General features: G+C 36.2%; 1 protein-coding gene across 14 annotated transcripts in view; it reads right to left on the bottom strand.

Annotated features, from left to right (window-relative positions):
* The window catches only part of RBM26 (RNA binding motif protein 26), a 79247-nt gene that overhangs the window by 47670 nt on the left and 7152 nt on the right, over positions 1–24425 (bottom strand). For all 14 annotated transcript variants that reach the window (XM_020881014.2, XM_020881016.2, XM_020881015.2 and 11 more), the window contains exons 2-4: positions 5195–5313; positions 4434–4570; positions 231–319 (exon numbers count right to left, since the gene is read on the bottom strand). In XM_020881014.2, coding sequence (XP_020736673.1) covers positions 231–319; positions 4434–4570; positions 5195–5313 — 345 coding nt within the window. The remainder of the gene's footprint in view (positions 1–230; positions 320–4433; positions 4571–5194; positions 5314–24425) is intronic.

Raw genomic sequence — 24425 nt, 5'->3', positions numbered from 1 at the left:
ATAAAAATAGTAACAATAACTAACATATGCCAAGCACTGTTCTAAATCTCACTTCTAGTACCTTCAAATCTCTTGTAGTTATTCTTGATAGAAAAGGATCGAGTTACTACTTTCCTAGACTAATAAAAGAGTAGATAATACTTGCCCCTATGTAAAGGAATATCAAGTCTATAAATATTCATATAAAGATAAGCAATGTCTAAAAATTAAACATGGTCCAAATCAATCACCTATTTTCTCTGTATCGGGAGCTTGACTGAGGAGGACTGTGATTTAGCCTTCTAGAAAACTTCTTCTCTCGCTCTTCCTCCTTTGTAATCTGATATACAAGAAAAACATGTATAAGTTAAATAAGTTATTCCTTGCCATGTTACTGCTTCAATAACTTAGCTGGTATTAAAATATATGCGAAAGACAGAAGGCCAAAGGAGAAGTGGGTGGCAGTGGATGAGATGGTTGGATAGCATCTCTGACTCAATGGACATGAATTTGAGCAAACCCGAGGAGATAGTAAAGGACAGAGAAGCCTGCTGTGCTGCAGTCCATGGGGTCACAAAGAGTAAGACATGACTTAGCGACTGAACAACAACAACAAAATACAAGAGCAATATAGTCTTCTTCTGAAAGCACTCAAACAAAATAAATTTCTCTTCTAAGTACATTTAACAATAAAAGACAGGCTTGCTCAAAGTTAAAGTGAATGGTAAAGAAATTCATAAATGTTTATCTTAGTTAACAGTAGTGACAAAAACATTTTAAGCAAGTGTCCTCACTTTACAGGCTTCCCAGGTGGCACTAGTGGTAAAGAATCCACCTACCAATCCAGGAGACAAAAGAGATGCGGGTTTGATCCCTGAGCCGGGAAGACCTCCTGGAGAAGGGCGTGGCAACCCACTCCAGTATTCTTGCCTGGAGAATCCCATGGACAGAGGAGCCTGGCAGACTAAGGTCTACAGGGTCACAAAGTGTCAGACACGACTGAAGCGACTAAGCATGCACACACGTCCTAATTTTAACATAATTACTGGAAAGCCAATTTTATTCCTTCTCATGAATTTGGTCTGGCACCAACACATCAGGGGTTTTAAAGGAGAATGCAATAGAATTAACCAAGTCACAGAAAAAGAAAATGCTTGAGAAAATAATACATGTGAAAATAAACAAGTGAAAATAGTTCTCTAGTTTCTCATAGCAGTATGACAGCTGTATAGTCCTCTTCCTATAATCCATATTATACAATTAATAGAAAGCAGTCCTTAAACACATTCCCACGATCAGTGCTGCTTTCCCTAAACCAGTTTTCCATGCTGCCCAAAAAACGGGTTCCACAGGACATTAAGAGGCATTAGAGAAAAAAGCATTTATTTAGAGGATAAGCAAACTGAGAAAATATTAAACATGAGCATCTATAAATATGATAAGGCTCAAGATTTTTAATAAAAACCCTAAGATATTCTGATGCAGATAAGTCTACAAGACAGCATAAAAACAAATAAATAAATGAAATAGCATAAACATGTCCAGGTTTATGCCAGTTGTTTCGGCAACCCTTTGGGTAAAAGCCTCTCACTGTCAAGTGCCCCTGAATGAGAAAGTAAATGGAAATCCTATCAACAGACCAAACTCTGAGAAACAATGCTTAAAAGTCTTCTTTTAACAATTTGCTTTTTTTTTCTTTCTTTTAAGTACTTTGTTCAACTCTTCCTACCCATTTCCACCCTCCACTTGGAAAACAAAACAAACCAAAACCTCCTGTTGCACTTTTTCCCTTCTATTTGCTTCCGTGCACTCTTGTAAGTAATCTATGTTGACAGATTGTCATATTCCATGGTACATGCCCAACTGGGAACTTTTAAAACACCCACAGCATTTAAAACACAGACTGCCATCTGACATTTCAGTTCTGAAAGATGAGGGATAAATATCCTTCACAACTGGTCAAAACAACTGTGGTGAAATATTGTAACAACAGATGTAAGACTAAAGTTTCAACATTAATTCATCAATGGGTAAAATTTAAATGAATTATTGTATATCTCTAAGTTGCATAAAGAGTTGCCAAGACAATACCCAATATCCCATTCTTCCTCACTAACGTTCTAGAACCCCTGTACTATGAGGTACAAAGCATGAAGTTATAAGAATTCCGGGTCTTCCCCAGCAGATAAAGTAATGAGGGTGTACTATGTATGTGTGTGAGAAACTGACATGTACATGTGTGTAAATGCTTTCAGACACAGACATAAAGATACATTTGAGAGTTATTACCTAATACACAGCAAATGTACTACTACATAATAAACATATATTACTTATATAATCTGGAAAAAAAAAAGAGTATCAAGTGAAAGAACTAAAGGTCACAATTAAACCACATCACCCACCACTTAACAATCCCTCAACAATAATTGCAACTATCATTTACTGAGAACCTAGTATGAGCCACATACTCTGCCAAGTGTTCACAGACCTTATTTTACTATTCCTCACAATAACCCTATAATATTTCCATTTCACAGCTGAGTAAGGGTTGGAAAAGTAGTAATTTCAAGGTCACAAAACAGTGGCCAGGAAAGGCAAAAATTTAACCAAGATTTGTTTGACCTAAAACTAGACTAATCATGGACATATTATATTATAGCCTGTCAACAATTATTTTTAAAATTACAATCTTTAACATCAAACTAAGGAAATCTGAATTAGTATATGATTACTAGACAAGAGTGGTAAACTTGTACAAAAGGTAAAAACTTCAAAAACTCTTAAAGCATAAGTCATTTCTATTGCCTTGTGAAGGCCCTTTTATTTGACTACCTTAAAAATAGTCCCTTGCAAAATGCATGTAAGGCAGAAACAAGCAGATCTACTGACAATCTGGTTATATTCCTAGAACACAGATAACAGGAGCCCATACCTGTAAGATACTATGCACAAAAGAGTTCAAAGCACACCTGCGACTGTTATCTTTAAAGGGCTGCTGGAGACTTCCCTAATGGTGCAGTGGATAAGAATTCACCTGCTAGTGCAGGGAATATGCGTTTGATTCCTGGTCCAGGAAGATTCCACACGCTGCAAAGCAGCTAAGGCCATGCGCCACAACTACTGAGCTTGAGCTCTAGAGCCCACGAGTGACAATGACTGAGCCTGTGTGCCACAACTACTGAAGGCCACATGCTCAGGGCCAGTGCTCTGCAACAAGAGAAGCCACCAGAATGAGAAGCCTGGAACCACAACCAAGAGTAGCCTGTGCTTGCCGCAACTAAAGAAAGCCCATGTAAAGCGACAGAACACCCAGTGCAGCCAAAGAAATAAACAGACAGGGCTGCTAACAAGGGAAGCCCTCGGTTGACATCTCCAAACTATGACTTCTGGAAGGTTCCCATCATTCCGTAATAATAATAGTTCACCATGCCTGAACTGCAGATGGTGACTGCAGCCATGAAATTAAAAGATGCTTGCTCCTTGGAAGAAAAGTTATGACCAACCTAGACAGCATATTAAAAAGCAGAGACATTACTTTGCCAACAAAGGTCCGTCTAGTCAAAGCTATGGTCTTTCCAGTTGTCATGTATGGATATGAGAGTTGGACTATAAAGAAAACTGAGCACCAAAGAACTGATGCTTTTGAACTGTGGTGTTGGAGAAGACTCTTGAGAGTCCCTTGGACTGCAAGAAGATCCAACCAGTCCATCCTAAAGGAAATCAGTCCTGAATACTCGTTGGAAGGACTGATATTGAAGCTGAAACTCCAATACTTTGGCCACCTGATGAAAGACCTGACTCATCTGAAAAGACCCTGATGGTGGGAAAGATTGAAGGCAGGAGGAGAAGGGGACGACAGAGGATGAGATGGTTGGATGGTATCACTGACTCAATGGACATGAGCTTGAGTAAGCTCCGAGCTGGTGATGGACAGTGAAGCCTAGTGTGCTGCAGTCCATGGGGTCTCAAAGAGTCGGATACAACTGAGCGACTAAACTGAACTGAAGCCTGAACTGTCTGGATAAACAGTGTGGTTTGTGCTAAACATCTGCTTTTCTCCTCAGAGTTTGGAAGTTTGGTAAATCCTAGGCTGAAGGTGCCGTGTAACCAGTCCTAAATAAAAACCCTGGGCACTGTGTCTCTAAGGGGCTTCCCTGGCTCACACGTGTTGTCACGACACATTAAGTGCATCCTCTTTGACTCCACTGGAAGAAACCTCTGCAGATTTGTTCCTACCCCAGACTTTGCATGCTACACTTTTTTCCCTTTGCAGATTTTGCTTGTATCCTTTCACATGACATCATAGCTATGACAATGACTATATCCCGAGTCCTGTTAATCAAGCCTGGAGGTGGTCCTGAGGACTACAACACAGATACAAAAAATAAAACTCAATTTAACTACTCCAAATATGTTTTTAAAGAACACAAAAGTTCAACACAAATTCTTACCTCTTCTTTTTTTATATCTTTTTCTTGGTGCTGAAAAAATTCTACCTTTAAGCTTCCTGATGATGGCTGCTCTGGAGGAGGTAGATAACTCTTTGTATTCACAGCATCAAAAAGTTTTTCCACAAATATCTGTGTCTCTAACAATAAAACAAAAACCAGCACAGATTAAAACACATTTCCTAGTTATTCTCCACTTCTTCACATCAGACTTCAGTATGATGAAATATATCTTGATTTTTACAAATCTAAAAACTACACTAAGACAGACAGCTTTCCAACCAGTGTGCTATGGTACAAGTCCCATGGTGATACGGATTCAGTCAATTCTCAGGATACTGAGGGCTAGAATGAATGGCCAGAGCCTGTGGGTCAGTCCCTACCAGCCATCACTGGTCTCCATGTAGCCTGCCTAGTGTGCCAAACAGAAATATTATCACTACCTAGTTGCTGGCAAAGTGAAAAAAGCTGAGAAGCACTGTGCTAGACAACAACAGTAGTAGGTTCCTAAACAGTACTATCTTTCAGTCATTTTCTTAATCTTTTAAAGAAAAATATCAGCATTCTTTAAGAATGAGCACAGGATGTTAACAGAATAAAAAAAAGATGTCCATTATAAATAAGCCATGAATATAACCAGTAATTATACTATCTGTTCAACTTTATTACAGTTACAGCCTGTCTCTTACCAAACTCCTTTAATACTCCCTGAATCTTGTTTTAAGTAAGTTATCAAAGCAATATTTTGAAACCAAAGATCTTACCTTTTTGAAGAAATACATCCAGTTGATCAATACATAATGCCTTTAACTCTTTTTCACTTTTGTCTTTCTTTACCAAAGCAAGAACATACTTTGCCAGGGCTGATGGATCTGCATCACAGCTGAAGAAAAGAGCAATGATGAAGGAAATTTAGCCACAAACAACTGCACACTCTATAAATTCCAATTACAAACTAAGTCAGCATGATAGTTAAACAAGTCAATATATGTAAGCATCATTTAATTCACAGAAAGCAATGATGACCTAGAAGTTTTTCTCCCTCATATTAATATACTTTACACGGTACATATAGTCATCATTCAGTATCCTACCAAACATATACTAAATCATGTACTAAAGATTCAGAAAGTTCTATTATTTTAAAAAAGAGAAGTTACAACAAATTATGGACAATACCAAAACATCAAAAACTAATAAGCAATGTGGTACCAATAAAAATACCAAGAGGCTATTCTCCCCCAAACAAGGTAAATAATTGTCAGACAGTATCTGAAAAAAGAGGACAATAAAGGGAAACTTGAAAACATACCACACAATATATGAAACAAAAGAAAGTTTAGAAACAGACCCAAGTACATATAGAAATACAGATTTTACAAAGATGATATCCAAATCAAGGAAGAAGAAATGAACTACAAAATAAATGCCACTGAGAAAACTTGGCAGTTATCTTTAAAAAAAATTAAGTTGGACCCATAATTTATCCCATATACCACAGTAAAAAACATGAGACCATTACAAGTATAGAAGAAAACAAGAAAAAGCTATCTTACAACTCTGAAGTAATGAACACTTTCTGAATTGCATTGCAAAAGAGTACTTTGATTATATTAATACAAATAAAAACAAAACTTAGGAGCATAAAGAAGCCTTAAAAAGTCAAATGAAATACTAAACAGAAAAAAAACAATTCTTAAATGAGTAAAAATACAACCTCATTCATCCATAAGAGAAATTCAAACTTAAAACTATACTGAAATGTCATTTTTCTGTTACAAAGTTGAGGAAATCTAAATATATGAAAATATATCCTAGAGGCAAGACTAAGGGGAAAACAATTCAGTTTTCATACATTACGGCTGCTGAGAGGAACTCAGCAGATACTAGGGTATGGCATATCAAGGTCACAAATGCAACTGACTCAGCAATTCTATTTCGGTGAATAAACTTTACAGATATACTTACATGTTCAAAATGACTTGTGTACAAGGTATTCAGTGTCACACTGATTATAAAATAAAAAATCTGCAACTGTCCATTTACAGAGGACTGGAAAAAGAAAATATACTAAATCTACACAAGGGAATGGCATACAACAAAAGGACAAAAAAGAATGGGGGAGTTTTCATGTCACAGAAGAACTTCCCTATCAGTTTGTTATGTTTAAAAGGTGAGACAGAAAACATCTGTTTAGTATATTACCATGTGTGGGGAGAAAAGGAGATTTTATATTTGGATTGGCTTATGGCTGAATAACGGAATATGTGTAAGTATAAACTATGCTTGCCTGTTGATGGGGATGGAGAGTAGCAAGTCAGTGAAAATCAAACAGGGTCAGGAGGGAAACTTTCTGATGCCCAAATCATGCCCATCGAATTTTTAAAAAGCAGATAATGGTTTTTCAACTAAGCTAAAGCTGTTACCTATTTAATTAATGATCATTTTCCAAGTTAGGGTAAATAAAATCATAGCAACAGCTAAGCACTAACATTTGCCGAACCCTTATTTGAGCCATGAACTGTGTTCCATACTTTACACTCTGTATTTAGCTCTCATTTTACTGATGAAACCGAGGCTCAGAAAAAAACTAGGCAAACTAGTTCAGACTACATGTTAGTAACAGAACCAAGATTTAAACCTGAACTACTTACTCTAAAGTCCACTCTCTCAACACTACAGCCCCCAACCGAATTGTTTCTTATAGTGATCTACCCAAAAACCAGACCTCCAATTGACTTACTGCTACAAACATCTAGTTAACAGCCACCAATTTACTTCTTAGCCATCCTAGCAAAAGACCCTACAATGCCTCTCTATACACTTAGCTGCTGTCCAAGGCATAGTTCCTCTAATTCATTTCCTCCTGTGCTCTTCCCCTCAGAGTCCATTATTTCCATAAACCTCTGAATTCCTCAGCCCCATTTGCCTCACTTTGTACTATTTTTCTATGCCACCAACTTGGCAAAAACCCAACTCAGAACCCACTCCACCCCCAGGTTAGATTTAATTTCCTAGCTTGGGTTAATTTCACACCAGCAACATAAACAATGTTCAGTAAATTGGATTTTCAAAGGACAGATGACACAAAAAGACTCACCAATCATGGCTTTAAAAAAAGGACAAATACATTAGGGAATTACAGTAGGGAGAGACAGTGACTACAAACAAGGGGGAGAGGTAGGATAACTTAGTTCATTTGAGGAAAAATATGATTCATTAGAAAAGACCCTGATGCTGGGAAAGATTGAAGGCGGGAGGATAAGGGGACGACAGAGGATGAGATGGTTGGATGGCATCACTGACTCAAAGGACATGAGTTTGAGTAAGCTCCGGGAGATGGTGAAGGACAAGGAAGGGAAGCCTGGCATGCTACAATCCATGGGGTCACAAAGAGTCGGATCCAACTAAGCGAATGAACAACACAATACATGACATCCTTCATTTTTATTGCTCTTTACTTAAAATTGTTAGCAATCTTAACTCTAACAAAATAATAAACATAAAATATAATTCCACAAGTTCTACTAAAAGTTCAAATACTAAGAGTATTAATAAGGAACCTATATACATTAAAGCTAGAAAACTATACTATCATACATATACCAAAAAGTCTTAATTCCTATACATACCTGGAATGTAACAATTCTACAGAAGTATAGCAGTAACACATCACTGAATCAAAAAGTACATCTTAAAGACAGTGGACAACTCTGGTTGCACAGTAGTAACACTTATGGAAAATCTGACTGCAAGTGAATCAACAGGTCTAATACATAACCATCTGCATTTTGCTTCATTTATTTTATAAAAGCTGCACTGGTAAGTCCGATACAGTATCAGAATTGAGAACTGCTCTATTAAGGAACCAGTACATTTATCATATGCTGTGAAGATTCCCTACAGTACATGGCTCTGGTGACTGTCTTCAAAGTCTTCAGACTTCCCTTCAAAAGGCAGAGCCAAACTCCCCACCCTTTCAGAGTAGACTCAATTTAGTGCCTTGCTTCTAAACAATCAAGAGTAGGGCCCTCCCAGGGTGGACTAAGGTCTCTCGCCAGTAGCCACATATTAATGAACATGGAAGCCAATTCTACAGACCCAGTGAACCTTGAAAACACTGCAGCACTGACCAACAACTTGACCACAATCTCTTAAGAGACTACACAGCTAACCTGCTCCAAGTTTCTGACCCACAGGAATGATACATGTCATGAGATGATTAATGTCTGCTGTGCTACTAAGTTTCAGGGTATCTGTTAGTAATCACAAATCCACTTTTCTCATAGATCTATTTCCATTTATTCACAAAGACTTGAAGTGGATTACAACCTAAATAGAAAGAAAAAAAATTCATATCAATGGTACATGAGATTTTTAAGCACTTTCTCTTTGAAATTTATTTTAATATACTTTTTTAACCAACCATTTTAAAAATGCAGACAAAATGACTTGTGCTAAGTTAATTTTTTCATGTTTACCATAATGAGCATCAAAGTACTTAAATCTATGATGAAATAAGCATGAAGAAATGGGACAATAACCTCAAGCTGTACCTACAGACACACTTATACTGGCAATCTGGTAACTGCACGAGAGACGATGAAACAATACTTATTCATGTTAGGTAACCTGAATAAACACCGTCAACTAGACCTTAATCTAACGAGGCATCAAGCTAAATACACTTTAGTTTACCAGAAATCACTGTGGTAAAATACATATATATATATATAAAATACTATCACTATCTTATACTGTTTTATTGCAACTGTTGTTAATGAACAAATTCAGTCTGTCTACACTGAGTCCAAATGCTATAACTTGACTGAGTATTGGACTGATAGCTGTGATGAATTTTTAGTTTAATAATGACCTTTCTAATAACTGTCACTTCACACTTCTCTTAGCCAAACATCAAATCTATTCCATTCCCTCCATTATTTTTTAAACAAGACACTTTAATAGGGAATTAAAATGTTAGCAGCTAAAACTGTGGAGAAAGATTTTTTTTAAATTACGGTCTAGACTGCAGTTTTATAAAACAACAAGATAGAATTGCTGAATCTTTGCTCAAAATCTCTTATTAGAAGCAATTCAAATCAAGAACTAAGAAGTCACAACAATCATAATGAATCAACAACCATACAAAAAAAATGCAAAATACTTAAAACGATCTGAAAGGCAGATTACTTTTGAAAATGTTAGACTGCAAATTACATAGAAGAAGTAAGGTTTACAATTTCACATTTAACAGCAAAGCAGGAAATATGTATTTGGGAGGTAATTTTTCTTAAGTCCTATAGGAAGCCATTTCATTTTTATTTCAACACTATTGAAAACAATTAGAAGGTATGTACTTACAAATTACAGCTAAGTAAAAAATAATCTGAACACAGAAGTTTAATATACAGAATGTTGTGGGTCAGGGACAAAACGCAAACAATGTGCTCTTTTTACTATCTGTCTTAATTAAAAGTACCATTGCTACTTCATCTGAGCATAGAGCAATAATAACCTACCATGCAAAATTAATGAAGTAAAAATATTTAAATTATGAATCAAAAGAAAACTATATTCTGATAGTAAGGGGTCAGTTATTTTCAAAAACTGTCTCCATGGTAAGCAGAGACTGTTCACGAGGCACTTTACCAGTTGCTGCTACTGACAGAAGGCCTGTGATCTGAATGACACTTCACCTCCTCAGAGCCAGTCTTTACCCTCTGCTATACTCCCAGTGTTCTGGAAGCATGTGAAAGAAAAGTGGGGCTGAAATCATTCAGACCAAGGAAAGAGAAAAAATCACATTTTGAAAATGTTAAGGACAAAGCAATAATACTGAAACTGATAAAATTCATTTCTACTTAGAAAACAGGCTGAATTTCCATGAAGTTTCATAAGTACTTCTAAGACCAGAAAAAACATAATCTGCCAATAAAAAGTAATTCTGACCAGCTCCAACTTCAATTACCCTTCTGTGTGTCTACTGTGGGGAAGGGAGTCAGGGAGGCGAGAGGTGGAGGGGAGCAAGAAAACACAAAAGAAGAAACTACAAAATAGCACTGAGGAGTGTGAGATGAAGGGGAAGCAACCACATATTTTAATTTATAAAAGCCAAATTAAAAAAAAAAAAGCCAAATAAGATAACGTGTGGAATGAAGGAAAACAGATCATCAAGATGAGATAAAACAGAGAACTGAGAACTTGAGAGGAAATGGTGTCGCTCTGGTGTGCAGCAGGGAGTGCCACCATTTATAAATGTATAAACAAACCCAAACACTCTTAGAAAGTGACCAGAAGGGAAATGCCTATCATCATCAGATAGCTTACTAGGGATTCTTGGCCTGGAAAACTGAAATGTCAGAGTGAACTTGGTAGGTTTTCAAATAATTGAAGGGCTATCACAAGAAAGAAGGATCACATTTATTCAATACATCCTCCGTGGGATATAATTAGAACCAGTAAGTGGAAGCAAGAGATTCTGGTTCAAAACAGAGATGGAATTTTTTAATAATCAGAGGCCTCCCAAAGGCTGAATAAACTGCCTGAAAGAAAGTGAATTCTCTATCATTAGAAGGGTTTCAAGCATAAGTTCAACAGCCCCTGGCAGACAAGCACTAAATTAGATAGTAAATCCCTTACAATCCTCAAAAGAGTGTAATCCTTAGGTTTAATTTGTTCATGGGGTATTGTGTAGATACATTAAAAAAATAATACAACATTCTTTTCAAATCTATAAAAATGAATATCAACTTTATACTACACTATAGATAAAATATAAACTATAAAAGTTTCATCGAAAATATATCAAAATCCAAAAACACAACTTCTTACTCATATATGTAGCCTCTGTACCTAACACAGTACCTGAGACGATACTGAAAGAAAGAAAAAATATATATACATACAAATTTCACTAGATCATTAGCTCACTTGTCAGGGCCCTTTCTTTTCCATTTTCATAAATTTCTGAGAATAAAACTTTAGTTTATAGATTATCTTCTAACAGCACATTCACCTTTCAAAAATATTTAATAAGCACCTAAAATGTCAGGTACTGTTCTAGAATCCTGGGGATACAAATTTGAAAACAATAAAGTCCCTATCCTTACAGAATTTATTTCACTGGGGATGTAGGGAGGAGACAGACCATACATATGTACAAGGCATTCTCACATAGACAAGAGTTCTGGAGAGAAAAAACGCCAAGGTAAAGGAATACAGGGCTTCCCTGCTAGCTGAGAGGTAAAGAATCCACCTGTCAATGCAGGAAAAGGATATGGCAACCCATTTCAGTATTTTAGCCTGGAAAATCCCATGGACAGAGGGGCCTGGCAGCATAGTCCATGGGGTCGAAAAGAGTCAGACACGACTTAGTGACTAAACAACAATAAGGGAATAAAGTACAGAAAAGGAGTGAAGGGGGAAAAGAGAAAGAAAAGGGAAGGAGAAGGAATGAATGAGTAGATCCTAGGTAAGATAAACAGGGAAGGATATTTAAACAGGGATCTGAAGTTAGATAGGGAACAGAACGTAGTACAAGCAAGCTTTTTTGGCTTTCTAGAAAAAGGTCCTTCTTCTAGAAAAAAGAAGGAACCCAACAGAAAAGACCTCAGGTGGGCATGTACTTGACACATAGGGAACAGGAGTCCAGTGAGGTGGAACAAAGTGAGCATTCACAAACATTTGGATCTCTCACTTTTCTAAGGATCTAAAATTAACATCGGATCACTATGAAGTCATTCAAATCAATGATTTTAAAGGCATACAAAAAAAACTTTAGCAATCTCTGAATATACTCTGTTAAGGTGGTGATGGACAGGGAGGCCTGGCGTGCTACGGTTTATGGGGTCACAAAGAGTCAGACACGACTGAGCTACTGAACTGAACTGAAGGATACAACTAATAATAACGCCCCTGAAAAGCATGTGGTGAACATCTAAGAGACTCATTCTCCTCCAGCTGTATCTGGGCAGGGGAACGCATGCAATAAATAAGCTAGAAAAGCCAAAACAATGCAGAAGATCAAATTTTTAATAAAATCTTCCAAAAGAACTTAACTTTCTTCAGAAAGACCTCAAAAAACATGAATCTCTGCTATATAGCAGAGACTGGCACAAAACACAACACTGTAAATCAACTATACATTTAAAAAAAAGAACCCTAATATAAAGGTTCTAATTAATCCTAACATCCTCATCATATTAGTTTTTACTTTTTAATTAATACTTTCAAAATAGTAATGAGACAGTAAAGTGAAAAAATACTGTACTGCAGTACAATATTTCAAAGAGTAGTTGGTCTCATTTTCTTCAAGTTTCTTGGAGGCTTTAGAAATTCAGTGGAAGATAACTGATGAAATGTAACCCAAGCTTCCATTTTCAGTAATCTTGAGAAGGAGGAACTGGAGGTGGCAGTGGGAATTAAAAATTAAATTTAAATATGTTAACTAAGTAACTTTAGAACACGGATATACACCCACGTCTGTTCCTACCAAATTTTCACTTTATATTCAAGAAAAATATCTAATTTGCATCAAAGTCATGCAATTATATTCTGTACTTCGAATTACTCTTTTAAAAACCCAAATTCCACTGCAACAGACTATATATATTGAAAAATTCGATCACCATAGTTTATTATACAGCTTCATCCAATTCAAATAAAGAGGGAAAATAGATTATTTGTATGTAGTATTAGTTACAGAAAAGGTTACTCATTTAGAATTATTACACGCCCACTTCATTCTACAAAATAAAATGAACATCACAGCAAGCATATCTAAACATGATCCATCCGTGACCATCACACGTACCACTTCTTATTACTAGTAGAAACTCATCACAAAACATGCAATTATAATGCTGAAAACTACTTAATTAGTTCCTTCATTCTTTTATATTACCCTCAAGAAATGGCAGGAATGCCTCCTTACCTTGAGAGCACTGGTTCTCGAATTTTTGGTCTCAGAATCCCTTTTATGCTTTACAAATTAGAGAGAACCCAGAAGGTTTTATTTAAAATTATTATATATGCCATTATTTATCATAATAAAATTTAAAACTGAGAAAATTCTACATTATTTAGCTTAAAATAACTAAATAAACCCATTACAATTTAACATAAATACTTCGGAGGAGGCAGGAAGAGTAAACAAGAGGAACCTATGGATATAAACAAATGGGAAGTCCAAGTGTAGGCACAGCTGGATCCAGGAGTTCAAACGCTGTTACCAGGACCTTCCCTTTCCATTCTGCTTTCCTTTGAATTTTCTTCATTTTGAGGCAGGCGTTCTCCATGTGGCAACAAAAATGGCCCTGGGCAGTTCTGAACTTACATTATTCTGACAGCTAGAGCAGCCTCCCCTCTCTCCAACAGCATCATCATATTGGTTCTGGGAAATGACTGACCTTCTCTCATTTGAGCTATATCACCACAGCAGGGCAGGGATGCACAGAGCTCAATGACTAATTGAATAACCTGAAATTAAGACAACGTATCCCCTTGCTTTTTGAAAATTTGCTTTATGTCACTTTGTGAAACTTTTACAGAAGAGCTATACTGCTAATAACCACAAGAAATTTGGAAAGGATTTTCACTTTTATCAGAAAAGATGAAAAGCAGAAAGTCTCCAGCATTTGTTTCGTAGCAAGCTGAAGAGAAGTAGCTATTATCATGAGCAGACAAGACTGGCACTGCTAAGATCCTTTCCCAGAACTACACTAGGCATCTCAGCATCAGGCCACCATAAGCTCTGAACTGTGTCCTTGAGTATCTATGCTTTATCCCAACTTATTTTGTGCACCCACTAACAAGATGTGTCCTAAAGTAATGACTTCCTCACTTTATGACATTTTGACTTAAAAAAAGTTTCACAGGAACACTGTTTTCAGAAATCAGGGGAAACCTGTACCCTATATTTTTATTCCCACAAGAAAATAAAACTTCGGTAAAACTGATAATGTTTCTTTTGGGGGGGGCAAATACCACTGATGCCTGGCTTAAATAATAGACGGGTTCTTTTACCTTTTACATTTAATCTGTCTTAATACGCTGTTTTGGTTGAAATATATGAAGAAAATACCTCCTCAACTGGTATACAGTTGGAAAAGTGGGGACCTCACAGACTCCATGAAAGGGTCTCAGGAAATCCCAGGAGTCACACAGTTGAGAATCACTGCCTTAGAAGTTATTCATCAAGTATTAAGTGTCTAATTCAAAGACAGTCTTCAAACTCCCCAAGACTTCATACTGTTCAGTGCAAAAAGCAGTAGCCCAAATAGCAAGTTAAGCATACGCAGGTATGGTTATACAATCATGCTACAGAATTCTCTCTCAAAGGAGCAGCAGACTGCAGGTGAAATGCTGATATGGCAGCCCTCAACAAAACTCCATTATTTCTTAAATGTTTTACATTCCAATTCACAGCTGAGGAAGAATCAAATTCTCTGGGAAAGGGCTCTGGCTTCCAAGGGCCACTCCTTCAGTTACTTACATGTGGGCTCCCATTTACCTAGTTACAAAACAGATCTGAGCATTTCATCCCTTCAGTTACTAGCAGAGGCTAACGAACATTTTCTCCCTTGACTAAGAAGGGGCAGAATTATCCAAAAGAAATAGCACTAAGACTAGAAATCTGAAAAACCTAATTCTGTCATTCTATTTTCAGTTAAGTTCTTACTACCTGCTCCCTCATATGTAAAAAAAAAAAAAAAAGTCTGGCTTATACTGTGTAGCTTATGATAGACTTCTAGGTGTTTTCTAATACTGCCACAACAGTTTTCTAATATTGCTATCAAATCACGCTGAAATTTTTTTCATTAAAAAGGGGATACTTTCCACCTCACAAATCTCACAGTGAAAAAACTAAGCTTCAGTTTCCTTATCTGAGAGAACAGCAAATTAGAAATAATTACAAATAAATATGACTACAAACGAGAAAGCATTAACCTGCACACACCAAAGCAAATGCACTACTAATGAAAAAAAAAGAAAATGTGAAATTATAAGATGCTTATTACCACTCCCTTTGAAAAGATGTTAACATTTAGTTACTATATTTTAAGCCCTATTCCCTTTCAAATCTATGTTCTCTTCTAAGCCAAACTGTCAGCTTTTCCTTGAAGCAATCTGGTATTGAAAAGCAGTGAACTCCAAAAACCCAAAGGTTTTCAGACTTCTAGTGTTATCTTACTTTATTCATTTATTATGTAATCCTGGGTTAGCATTTTATTTCTCTAGGCTTCTGCTTTCTCATTTTAAAAACAAAGACACTGAACCATATAACCTGACTAAGTGGGTCATTTTTTAGGAATAAGATACAAAAGCTTTCACCTTCATTGCACTGCCTCCCCTACTTTAACTGAATTTAAAATAATTCAGTATATAATCTGAAAAAAAAACTTAAAAAAAAAAAATGGATCCTCTAGATCTTTTTCAAAAGCCATAGAACTCCCTCTTCTGAACACTGGCGAGCAAGGTTTGAGCCTTTGGGAAAGATAAAGAACAACTAAATTCTACTAAGTAGAAACATTTTACATATTTTTCCTGAATTCCCAGGACCTATTTCTATCACTGTTAAAATGTTACTATTGGTGTACTTGTCTGTTTCAGACTAGATAACAAAGTCTACCTTTTCCCCTAGAACCAATCACACTGGCGAAGAAGTAAGAAGAATACTAATTATCACAATTTATAAGTAACAGCATTCTTAATCAGGGGTATTATCAGCCAAAATACACAAAAAACAATTTTCAGTTAAGATCAAAACCAATTATAGCAAATATAAAAGTGTGCCAACAAGTTCCAAGCTGTCATGGATCTCAAGAAAGGTCAATAAAAAAAGCCCACAAGCATTCTGACAAGTACTTCCTGGCTGCTTTTTCTTCCATACCCTGACTGCTGAGATGGCCCTCACTACATTCAGTACATATGTTCAAAGAATAGTACTTCTATCTTCCTACCTTCTGCCAAAGTCCAAATTTAGACATTTTACAACTTACTCTTAAAACTAGACTAAAAAACTATTTAGTCTTTTTTGTCTCCAAAATGTTACAACTTAATCAAATCTCTAAACATCATAGTTTCATTCTTAAAAGAAGTTCTGATGAATTACTACATTACTTTAATTAACCCTCACAGTATCCTATAAGCTAGTCCCCAAAATGTCCATACACTTCAGTATGGCATGATTCATCCCTTCTTAATTTGAAACCAACAAAGACTAGCTAGAATCAAAAACCTTTTCCTAAGCATAATGAATAGTCCTAATTCCTCATAGAACTGCTCTTCCAATTTGGGGCACTCAATGTCATCAGAAGTTTCAAAACTTCAACACAATCCAATTTGAGAAAAGTGCTTGAAATACTTCACAGACTGGTAAGTACAAATTTATGAAAGTCTTCAAAATGAGATCTCTTTCACAATCTATTATTATAAAGAAAACTTTTTTCAAAATGTAAAGTAAGTACTATAGCCATCATCAAATAATGTAAAAATAACAAGGGTCACACTGACAGCTTCTTTTATTTTTTAGTTTTTTACTTATAACTGAAGATTTTTATAAATGCTTTTTCCACATCAATTTTTTTAAACTGCCAGTAAGCAACAGAAAATTGATGAGAATATAAGCAGAGCAGTTGTCTTCTTGCTCCTTCCCTTTTCTTTTTGTAGGGTAACCAACCAATTCTCTGTGAAGACCTGGAATCCTAAAAGGAGTTTGCTCAGCCCTCCTTTTCTTCTCCTAGACTTTGCTAGTTGAAAGCTGGGAGTGCCCTGGCAGATCTCTTCTAGTTTTCCTTCCCTAATTCCACAACTACTCTTGTGGTTTTAGCTGGTTTAAGTGTTGACTGTTTATACACTTCACTGTTTTATAATACTATTGCCATGGTCCCTCGTCGATACTGATGAGCAATTAGCCACTATTTGAGTCTTTTTTCTCCCTTTGACTACTTTTAAGTCTTTTTATTTGGTCAGCAGTTGTGTGACCATGAAATGCTCACAGCTGTGTGTGAGTGTGCACGCATGCACACACGCACACACACGTATTTTATCCTGCTTGATTTTGCCAATTTGGATGTATTTTTAATGTCTTTCACCCATTTTGGAAAGTCCTTGGTTGTTATGTCTTCAAACACTTTTTCTGCTTCCTTTTTCTTCCCTTTTTCCAGGACTTCAGTAACTTATATTTTAGACTGCTTGATACTGTCTTACAGATCTTACAGATCTGATATATCTTTTAAAATTACTTTTGTCCCTTTGATGTGGATATTTTCTATTTTCCTACATTCAAGTTCACTGCTGTTTTTTTTTTCCTTTGGTGTCCAGTCTGCCTATTTCTGCTATACTTTTCATTTCTAGATTTCTCCATTAAATTCTTCTGAATAGCTTCTGCGTATTAACTGAAGTTCCCCATATCTTTATGCATGTTGTCCAAATGCTTAAATAAATTCTTCAGCATTTTTACCATAAAGTTTTTGTCTAATAATTCTAATACTTGAGTCATCTCTAGGTATCTCTCCATTGACTATTTCTTCTCATGTGAATCTTACTTTCTATTTTGTGTTCCTTGTTATTGTATTAAGATGAAAATTTAGTGTAAAAGAACACACTGAGGTGGAGACTGAAGTAAATAAGATTTATCTTCAGTAAAGGGCATGTCCTTTCTTTTGCTAGGACACTAGAGTGGAGTCAACTGTTCTGTAACTGATATGGCTTGGGCTTTGTAAGAAACTTAGTTTGATTCAGTTCACCACTGACTTCAAATGGTTTTTGAGGGCATGATCAGGATCATCTTTTTTTGACTGTTACATTATGGTTAAACTAATTGCACAATATTTGAAATTACAACCCCTCTATATTTCTAAGAGACAGATTATGCATGCCTCTATATTCAATTTTGTACTGTTACATTTGAATCACATAGTGAATTTCACATCATGATGGATCAATTTAGAACTCCCATGCAAGACCTCAAATTATATAAAATGGAAGCAGTTTTTAAAGGTTTGTGGCCATGATGTTCAGTGACCAACATTTTGAAGTACCTGATACATAATAGTCCAACATAGCTGGTTAAAAAAATAAAAAGTTTTTATCACTAGCAGGATCTTCCCTTTTATAAAAACTGGAATTTCGGCATTAACAAGATTCTGGATACCTGCCTGTGCTTTACCTCCAGGCCCTAGTTTTTGAAACTACAAGAAAAATATAAAACCAATGACCTAAGCTTTCCTCTGAAGAAAGAAGGAAAGCCAGCAAATTAAACTCTAAGTAGAAAAAGGAAATGATAAAAATATAATATTAAAATAGAAAACAATCAAAGCTAATACTATTCTTGGTAAAAGATGAATAAAATTGATAAACTATTAGCAAAATTGGTCAAGAAAATAAAACTAATATTACTAAAATCAGGTATAATTTTTAAAAGAGGAGGGGAAGCATCAAAATACATTCTATAGTCATAATATGAATAATAAGACAACAATGCAAACTGTGTCAGTAAATCTAGCAACTTAAAGAGAAAAATCCTTGAAAAATATAAATTACTAAAAGTGACACAAGAAGAAACAGAATACCTAAATAAATCTATACCTATTAAACAAACTGATTTTGTAATAAAAGATCCATTTTACAACAAAATCTTCATTCCCAGATGGCTTCATCAGTGAAATCAACATTTAAAGAAAAAACAAAATACACACAGCCCTCATAAACAGAAGCAAAACTTTTTAACAAAATATTAGCAAATCAAATCCAGTAATATGCATAAAAATTGTAATAATCACATCATGACCAAGCAGGGTTTATCTTAGAAATGCAAGGTTGGCTTAGTGTTTGAAAACCAATCCGTGTAATGTACAATATTAACAGAAAAAGAGAGAAAAGCATGTGATCATTTCAATAAATGTAGACAAAGAATATGACAATTCTTTACCTTTTTATGACAAATCACTCTGCAAATTAAGAACAGAAGAGAATTTCCTCAATCTGGTAAAAGGCAATTATAAAAAAGTCTAGCACTAACACCAGTTAATACTGAAACACGAGGTCTCTTTCCCGTAAGACTTGGACAAAACAAGGACGTCAACTCTTAGACCACTTCAATTTAACTTGCACGTTGTTTCTAAATTATACAATAAGAAATGAAAAATGTTTAAAATTTTCAGAAAGTAAAACTATCACAGATAACATGACTGATAAATTCCAAAGGATCTATAAAATAGCTACTATAAATAATAAGTGTACTTAGTTGCAGAATACAAGGTCAATATGTAAATATCAATCATATTTATATAAATAACAATAAAATTTGAAAAATCATCTTCTTTTTCCTAGAATTGATCTCTACATTCAACTCAATCCCTATCAACAATCAACACAGGCCTTCTTGTAGAAACTGAAACACTGACTCTCACCTTTATAAGGAAATGAATCCAGCAAAACTCAATTTTTCAAAAAAACAAATTAGGAGGATTTACATAACCTGATTTCAATAATTATAAAGTCATTTAGACAGTGTGGTATAAGCATCAGAATAAATACCTATCACTGGACCAAGACAGAGTCCAGAAATAGACTCATATATAAACTTAATTATCAACCAACATGCCAAATATCAGTGGACCAAGACAGAGTAATTAAGTACAGTTAATTATCAAACGACATGCCAAATCATCCAATAGGAAAGTCTTTTTTAGGGACCATTTATGGAAAAATTAACAGTATACTTATTTAAAAAAAAAAACAGCCACTGGCCCTACCTCATTTCATATGCATTTCTGGTTTTTGGTTTCTTGACTTCAAACAGCCTTGAGCCAGAGCAGCCAGTCCCTGTCAGGGAGAGTCCTCCTGAGTTCCCCAGAGCTGGGGACTCAGGGAAGAGGCTGCTCCTGGGCAGGGTCAATCTGCCACTCAAACAGACTACTGGGCTGGCTTGCCAAAACTGTTAATAAACACAAGTTTGTGTGCCTGATGGACACACAGTTAGGCCAAACAAGCCTAGTGTCAGAGTTTGGAGCAGAGAAACAATTATTACAGGGCCAAGTAAGAACAGGTGGCTTGTCTGAATGCCTCCACATGTATTATTTAAAAAATGCATTTGAGATGAACGGACCTAAACCTACCAAGAGGAAGAAAATTTCTAGAACATATAATGTCTTTATGATCTTGGAGGAGATAAAGACTTGTTAGACATAACCATAAAACAAAAATAAACTGAACTTAATAAAAAAAATTTCTGCCCACAAAATGACATTGTTAAATAGTAGTCCCCCCTTACCCACAGGGCTTCCCAGGTGGCTCAGTAGTAAAGAACCCACCTGCACTGCAGGAGACATGAGTTCGATCCCTGGCTTGGGAAGACCTCTGAAGAAGGAAATGGCAACTCACTCCAGTATTCTCGCTTGGAAAATCCCATGGACAGAGGAGCCTGGGGGGCTACAGTCCATGACGTCACAACGAGTCGGACACGACACAGCAACTGCACACACACCTTTACCCACAGTGGAAATACATTTCAAGACACCCAGTGGATGCTTGAAACCACAGATATACCCTACTATACACTAAGTTTTTCCCCATACAGGGATGTGTATGTGCTAAGTCGCTTCAGTTGTGTACAACTCTGAGACTCTAGGGACTGTAGCCCACCAGGCTCCTCTGTCCATGGGAGTCTCCAGACAAGAATACTGGAGTGGGTTGCCGTGTCCTCCTCTAGAGGATCTTCCCGACCCAGGCATCAAACCCACATCTGTGTCCTGCATTGGCAGGTGGGTTCTTTACCACTAGCACCACCCGGGAAACCCAAGAATACCGAGTGGCTGCCATTTCCTTCTCCAGGGATCTTCCCCACCCAGGGATCGAACCCGGGTCTCCTGTACGTCTCCTGCACTGCAGGCAGATTTTTTACCCTCCAATTATACACACATACCTATGAACAAATTAGATATAAATTAGGCACAGCAAGAGATTAACAACAATAAAATAAAATAATTATAACAATATACTGTAATAAAATTGATGTGCGTGTAGTGTTGCTTTCTCTCTTCTTTCAAAATACATTATTGTACAAATTGAAGGCCTTTTCCATCTTAGGTACTTGCCACACAGCTGTCAAAACTTTTGCACTTTGAAGTGTGACAGCAAAACTAGAAAGAGTTTTTCTCCTCTTTCACAGTTTCAGAGATAGAAGACTCAGTCTTACTATGAATCTCAGCAACTTCAGTACTGAATCCCTTCTTCCCTGAAGTTAAGAATCTCCCTTTTTGTTAAAGGAAGCACTTTACGGCTTCTCTGCTATATTCCAACTGCCAGTGTCACTAACCTGAGCGCTGCGGTCATAATTAAGCCGAGTAAGAGCTACTTGAACACAAGCACTGCAGCATCACGAGAGCAGAGCCGGTAACCAGGCCAGTTACCAGGTGACAGGCGGGTGGGGTGTGCGGCACAAAGGACTGATTCACATCCTGGGCAGGACAACGCGGGATTTCATCATGCTATTCCTAAGAGCATGCGATTTAAAACTTATAAATTGTTAATTTCTGAAAACTGCCATCTAATATTTTTAAACCATAGCTCATCACAGGTAACTGAAACCACAGAAAGCAAAACCACAGATAAGGAGGGACCACTGTATACAAGTCACAGATTAAGGGAAAAAACCTGTAGGACATGTATTCTACATGAATAAAGAGCTCCCAGAAATTGGCAATAAGATAGCCCAATTTTAAAAATAAGCAAGACTTAGCCACGGGCTTCCCATGTGGCTCAGCTAGTAAAGAATCCGCCTGCAATGCGGACCTGGGTTTGATCCCTGAGTTAGGAAGATCCCCTGGAGAAGGGAAAGGCTACCCAGCTACCCACTCCAGTATTCTGGCCTGGAGAATTCCATGGACCATACTATATACAGTCCTGGAGTCGCAAACAGTCGGACACGACTGAGAGACTTTCACTTCATTTCACGTCAGCCACCTTACAAAAGACGTGACAGTCAATAAGCACATGAAAAGGTCCTCAATAGTATTACTCACCAGGAAAATGCAAATTAAAACCATAAAGATAATTAAACTGTCAGTCCAAAAAAGGTAAGATGTCATTTTATACTCACTATAAAAATTTAAAAAGAAAAACAACAAAAAAACTTAACAATACTAAATGCTGAGGATATGAAGCAACTGGAACCCTCACAAATCACAGGTAGCAATGTGAAATATGAAATAGTTCAACCACTTTAGAAACAATTTCTAAAGTTTCTTATAACAGAAAACACGCACCTACCCTATGACCTAGCAAATACCCTCCTTAGGTATTTACCCCTTCCCCAAAAGAAAATATTTTCACAACAACTTGATTAAGAATATTCACAGCAGTCATATTCATAATGCCAAAGTTAGAGTGGATGTCTTATTAGAAAGAAAAACTCAGTAAGAGGCACAAGAGAATTTTCCTGATAAAGTTCTAGATCCTGTTTTATATGGTGATTACATAGGTATATGTAACTGTCAAAACTTATGCAACTAATCTTTTACGTTAATTATAAACTGACACATGATAAATACATACACTATGGTTCTACCTGTTCAGCAAATCAATAAATGATGGTTAAATAAATTATAGTATACCCATTACATTAAAATACTGTGCAACCTGAAAAGGGGGGGGGGGTGTCTCTTATGTATTATATTGAATGACCTCCAATTATGGAAAAAAGGAAAAAGAAAAATATATATAACATACTTTTGTACAAGTGACTGAACACACACATAGGCAGAATATGTCAGAAAGAACCAATGAGTAACATACCTCCAATTTTACTGCATCTTTTACATACACACAAAATACTAAATATAACCTCAAGTTAAAAATAAACTTTTACCTATTTCAGAAGTTACCACCTGTAAACTGAAATAGATTTTTCCACAGAAACAAAGTAGTATGAAGGCAGTAGGTAGGAATAAGTCCAGCAGGAAGCATTTACCATCCACTCATTCCTTGGGACTAAGGAAGCAGAAGGAAGAAAAATTCCTAAAAGCCTACCCTTAGCTCAAGTTTTAGTCATTTTCAACACAAACATACCAAATACTGGAATATATTATTTTCCATTTTGTTACTAATACTATCCCTATACCTGGATTTATGCATATAAAATAATTCATTTAAAAGCACTGTAAGCCAAAAAAAGGAATTGCTAAAATAGAAAATGCTAAATGCATTTTAACCGTTCATCACTCAGATGGAAAAGTCAACTAAGGCTGCAGCAGTAAAATGTGCTAAGAAAGTCATGAAAAATATTCTAGCCAATAATTAATTACAGAAACTCTTTTACCAGCTATAAAATTCATCAGACTAGAATTACCATAATTTTTTGTGCAGCTAAGCAATCTTGCGGAGCTAAGCAATCTTGCATGCAGCAGCATTCACATACTTTAATGAGTAAATGCTAATATTTCTCAGTGTCCTTTCCCCCTTTAAAAAAAAAAAAATCACAGAGTGTTTAGTTAATTTGAAAGTGCTGTAAGGCAAAAAAACAAACAGACCCAGAGATTAGTAAATCTTCAAACTGCTCACATTATCTGTTTCTCCAAAATAGTTTTATACAAATGCCTCTTCTCTCTCCTTAGATCATGGGTGTACAAAGTAGAAATTTCAACTAACACATTTGAAACCCAGGTGTACACCTCCCCTCCCCCCCCCCCCAGGCATTGTGCTGGGTGCTATACAGGAGAACACTTAACATTTTGAGTTTATTTTCAAGGACCTTAGACTCTAATAACAGTAAAACAAAAGAATTAACTACTGAACAAGTCTGCAAATGAAGAGTGTCAAAAAACTATGCAAACTAGCACTAGGAGAGGAGACTCATGGAAGAGTCACTGATTTCAACTGGACAGATAAATGGCTTTCTGGATGAACTGGAATTGCAGTGGACCTTTGATTTCAACACATATAGAAGAAACCGAGAAAGGCATCACATCACAATACACAGCAAAACTCTGG

This window comes from Odocoileus virginianus, chromosome 8, assembly GCF_023699985.2.
Source record: "Odocoileus virginianus isolate 20LAN1187 ecotype Illinois chromosome 8, Ovbor_1.2, whole genome shotgun sequence".
Taxonomy (NCBI): domain Eukaryota; kingdom Metazoa; phylum Chordata; class Mammalia; order Artiodactyla; family Cervidae; genus Odocoileus; species Odocoileus virginianus.
Note: the sequence above shows the minus strand (reverse complement) of the source record. Positions and strands in the feature narration are given on the sequence as shown.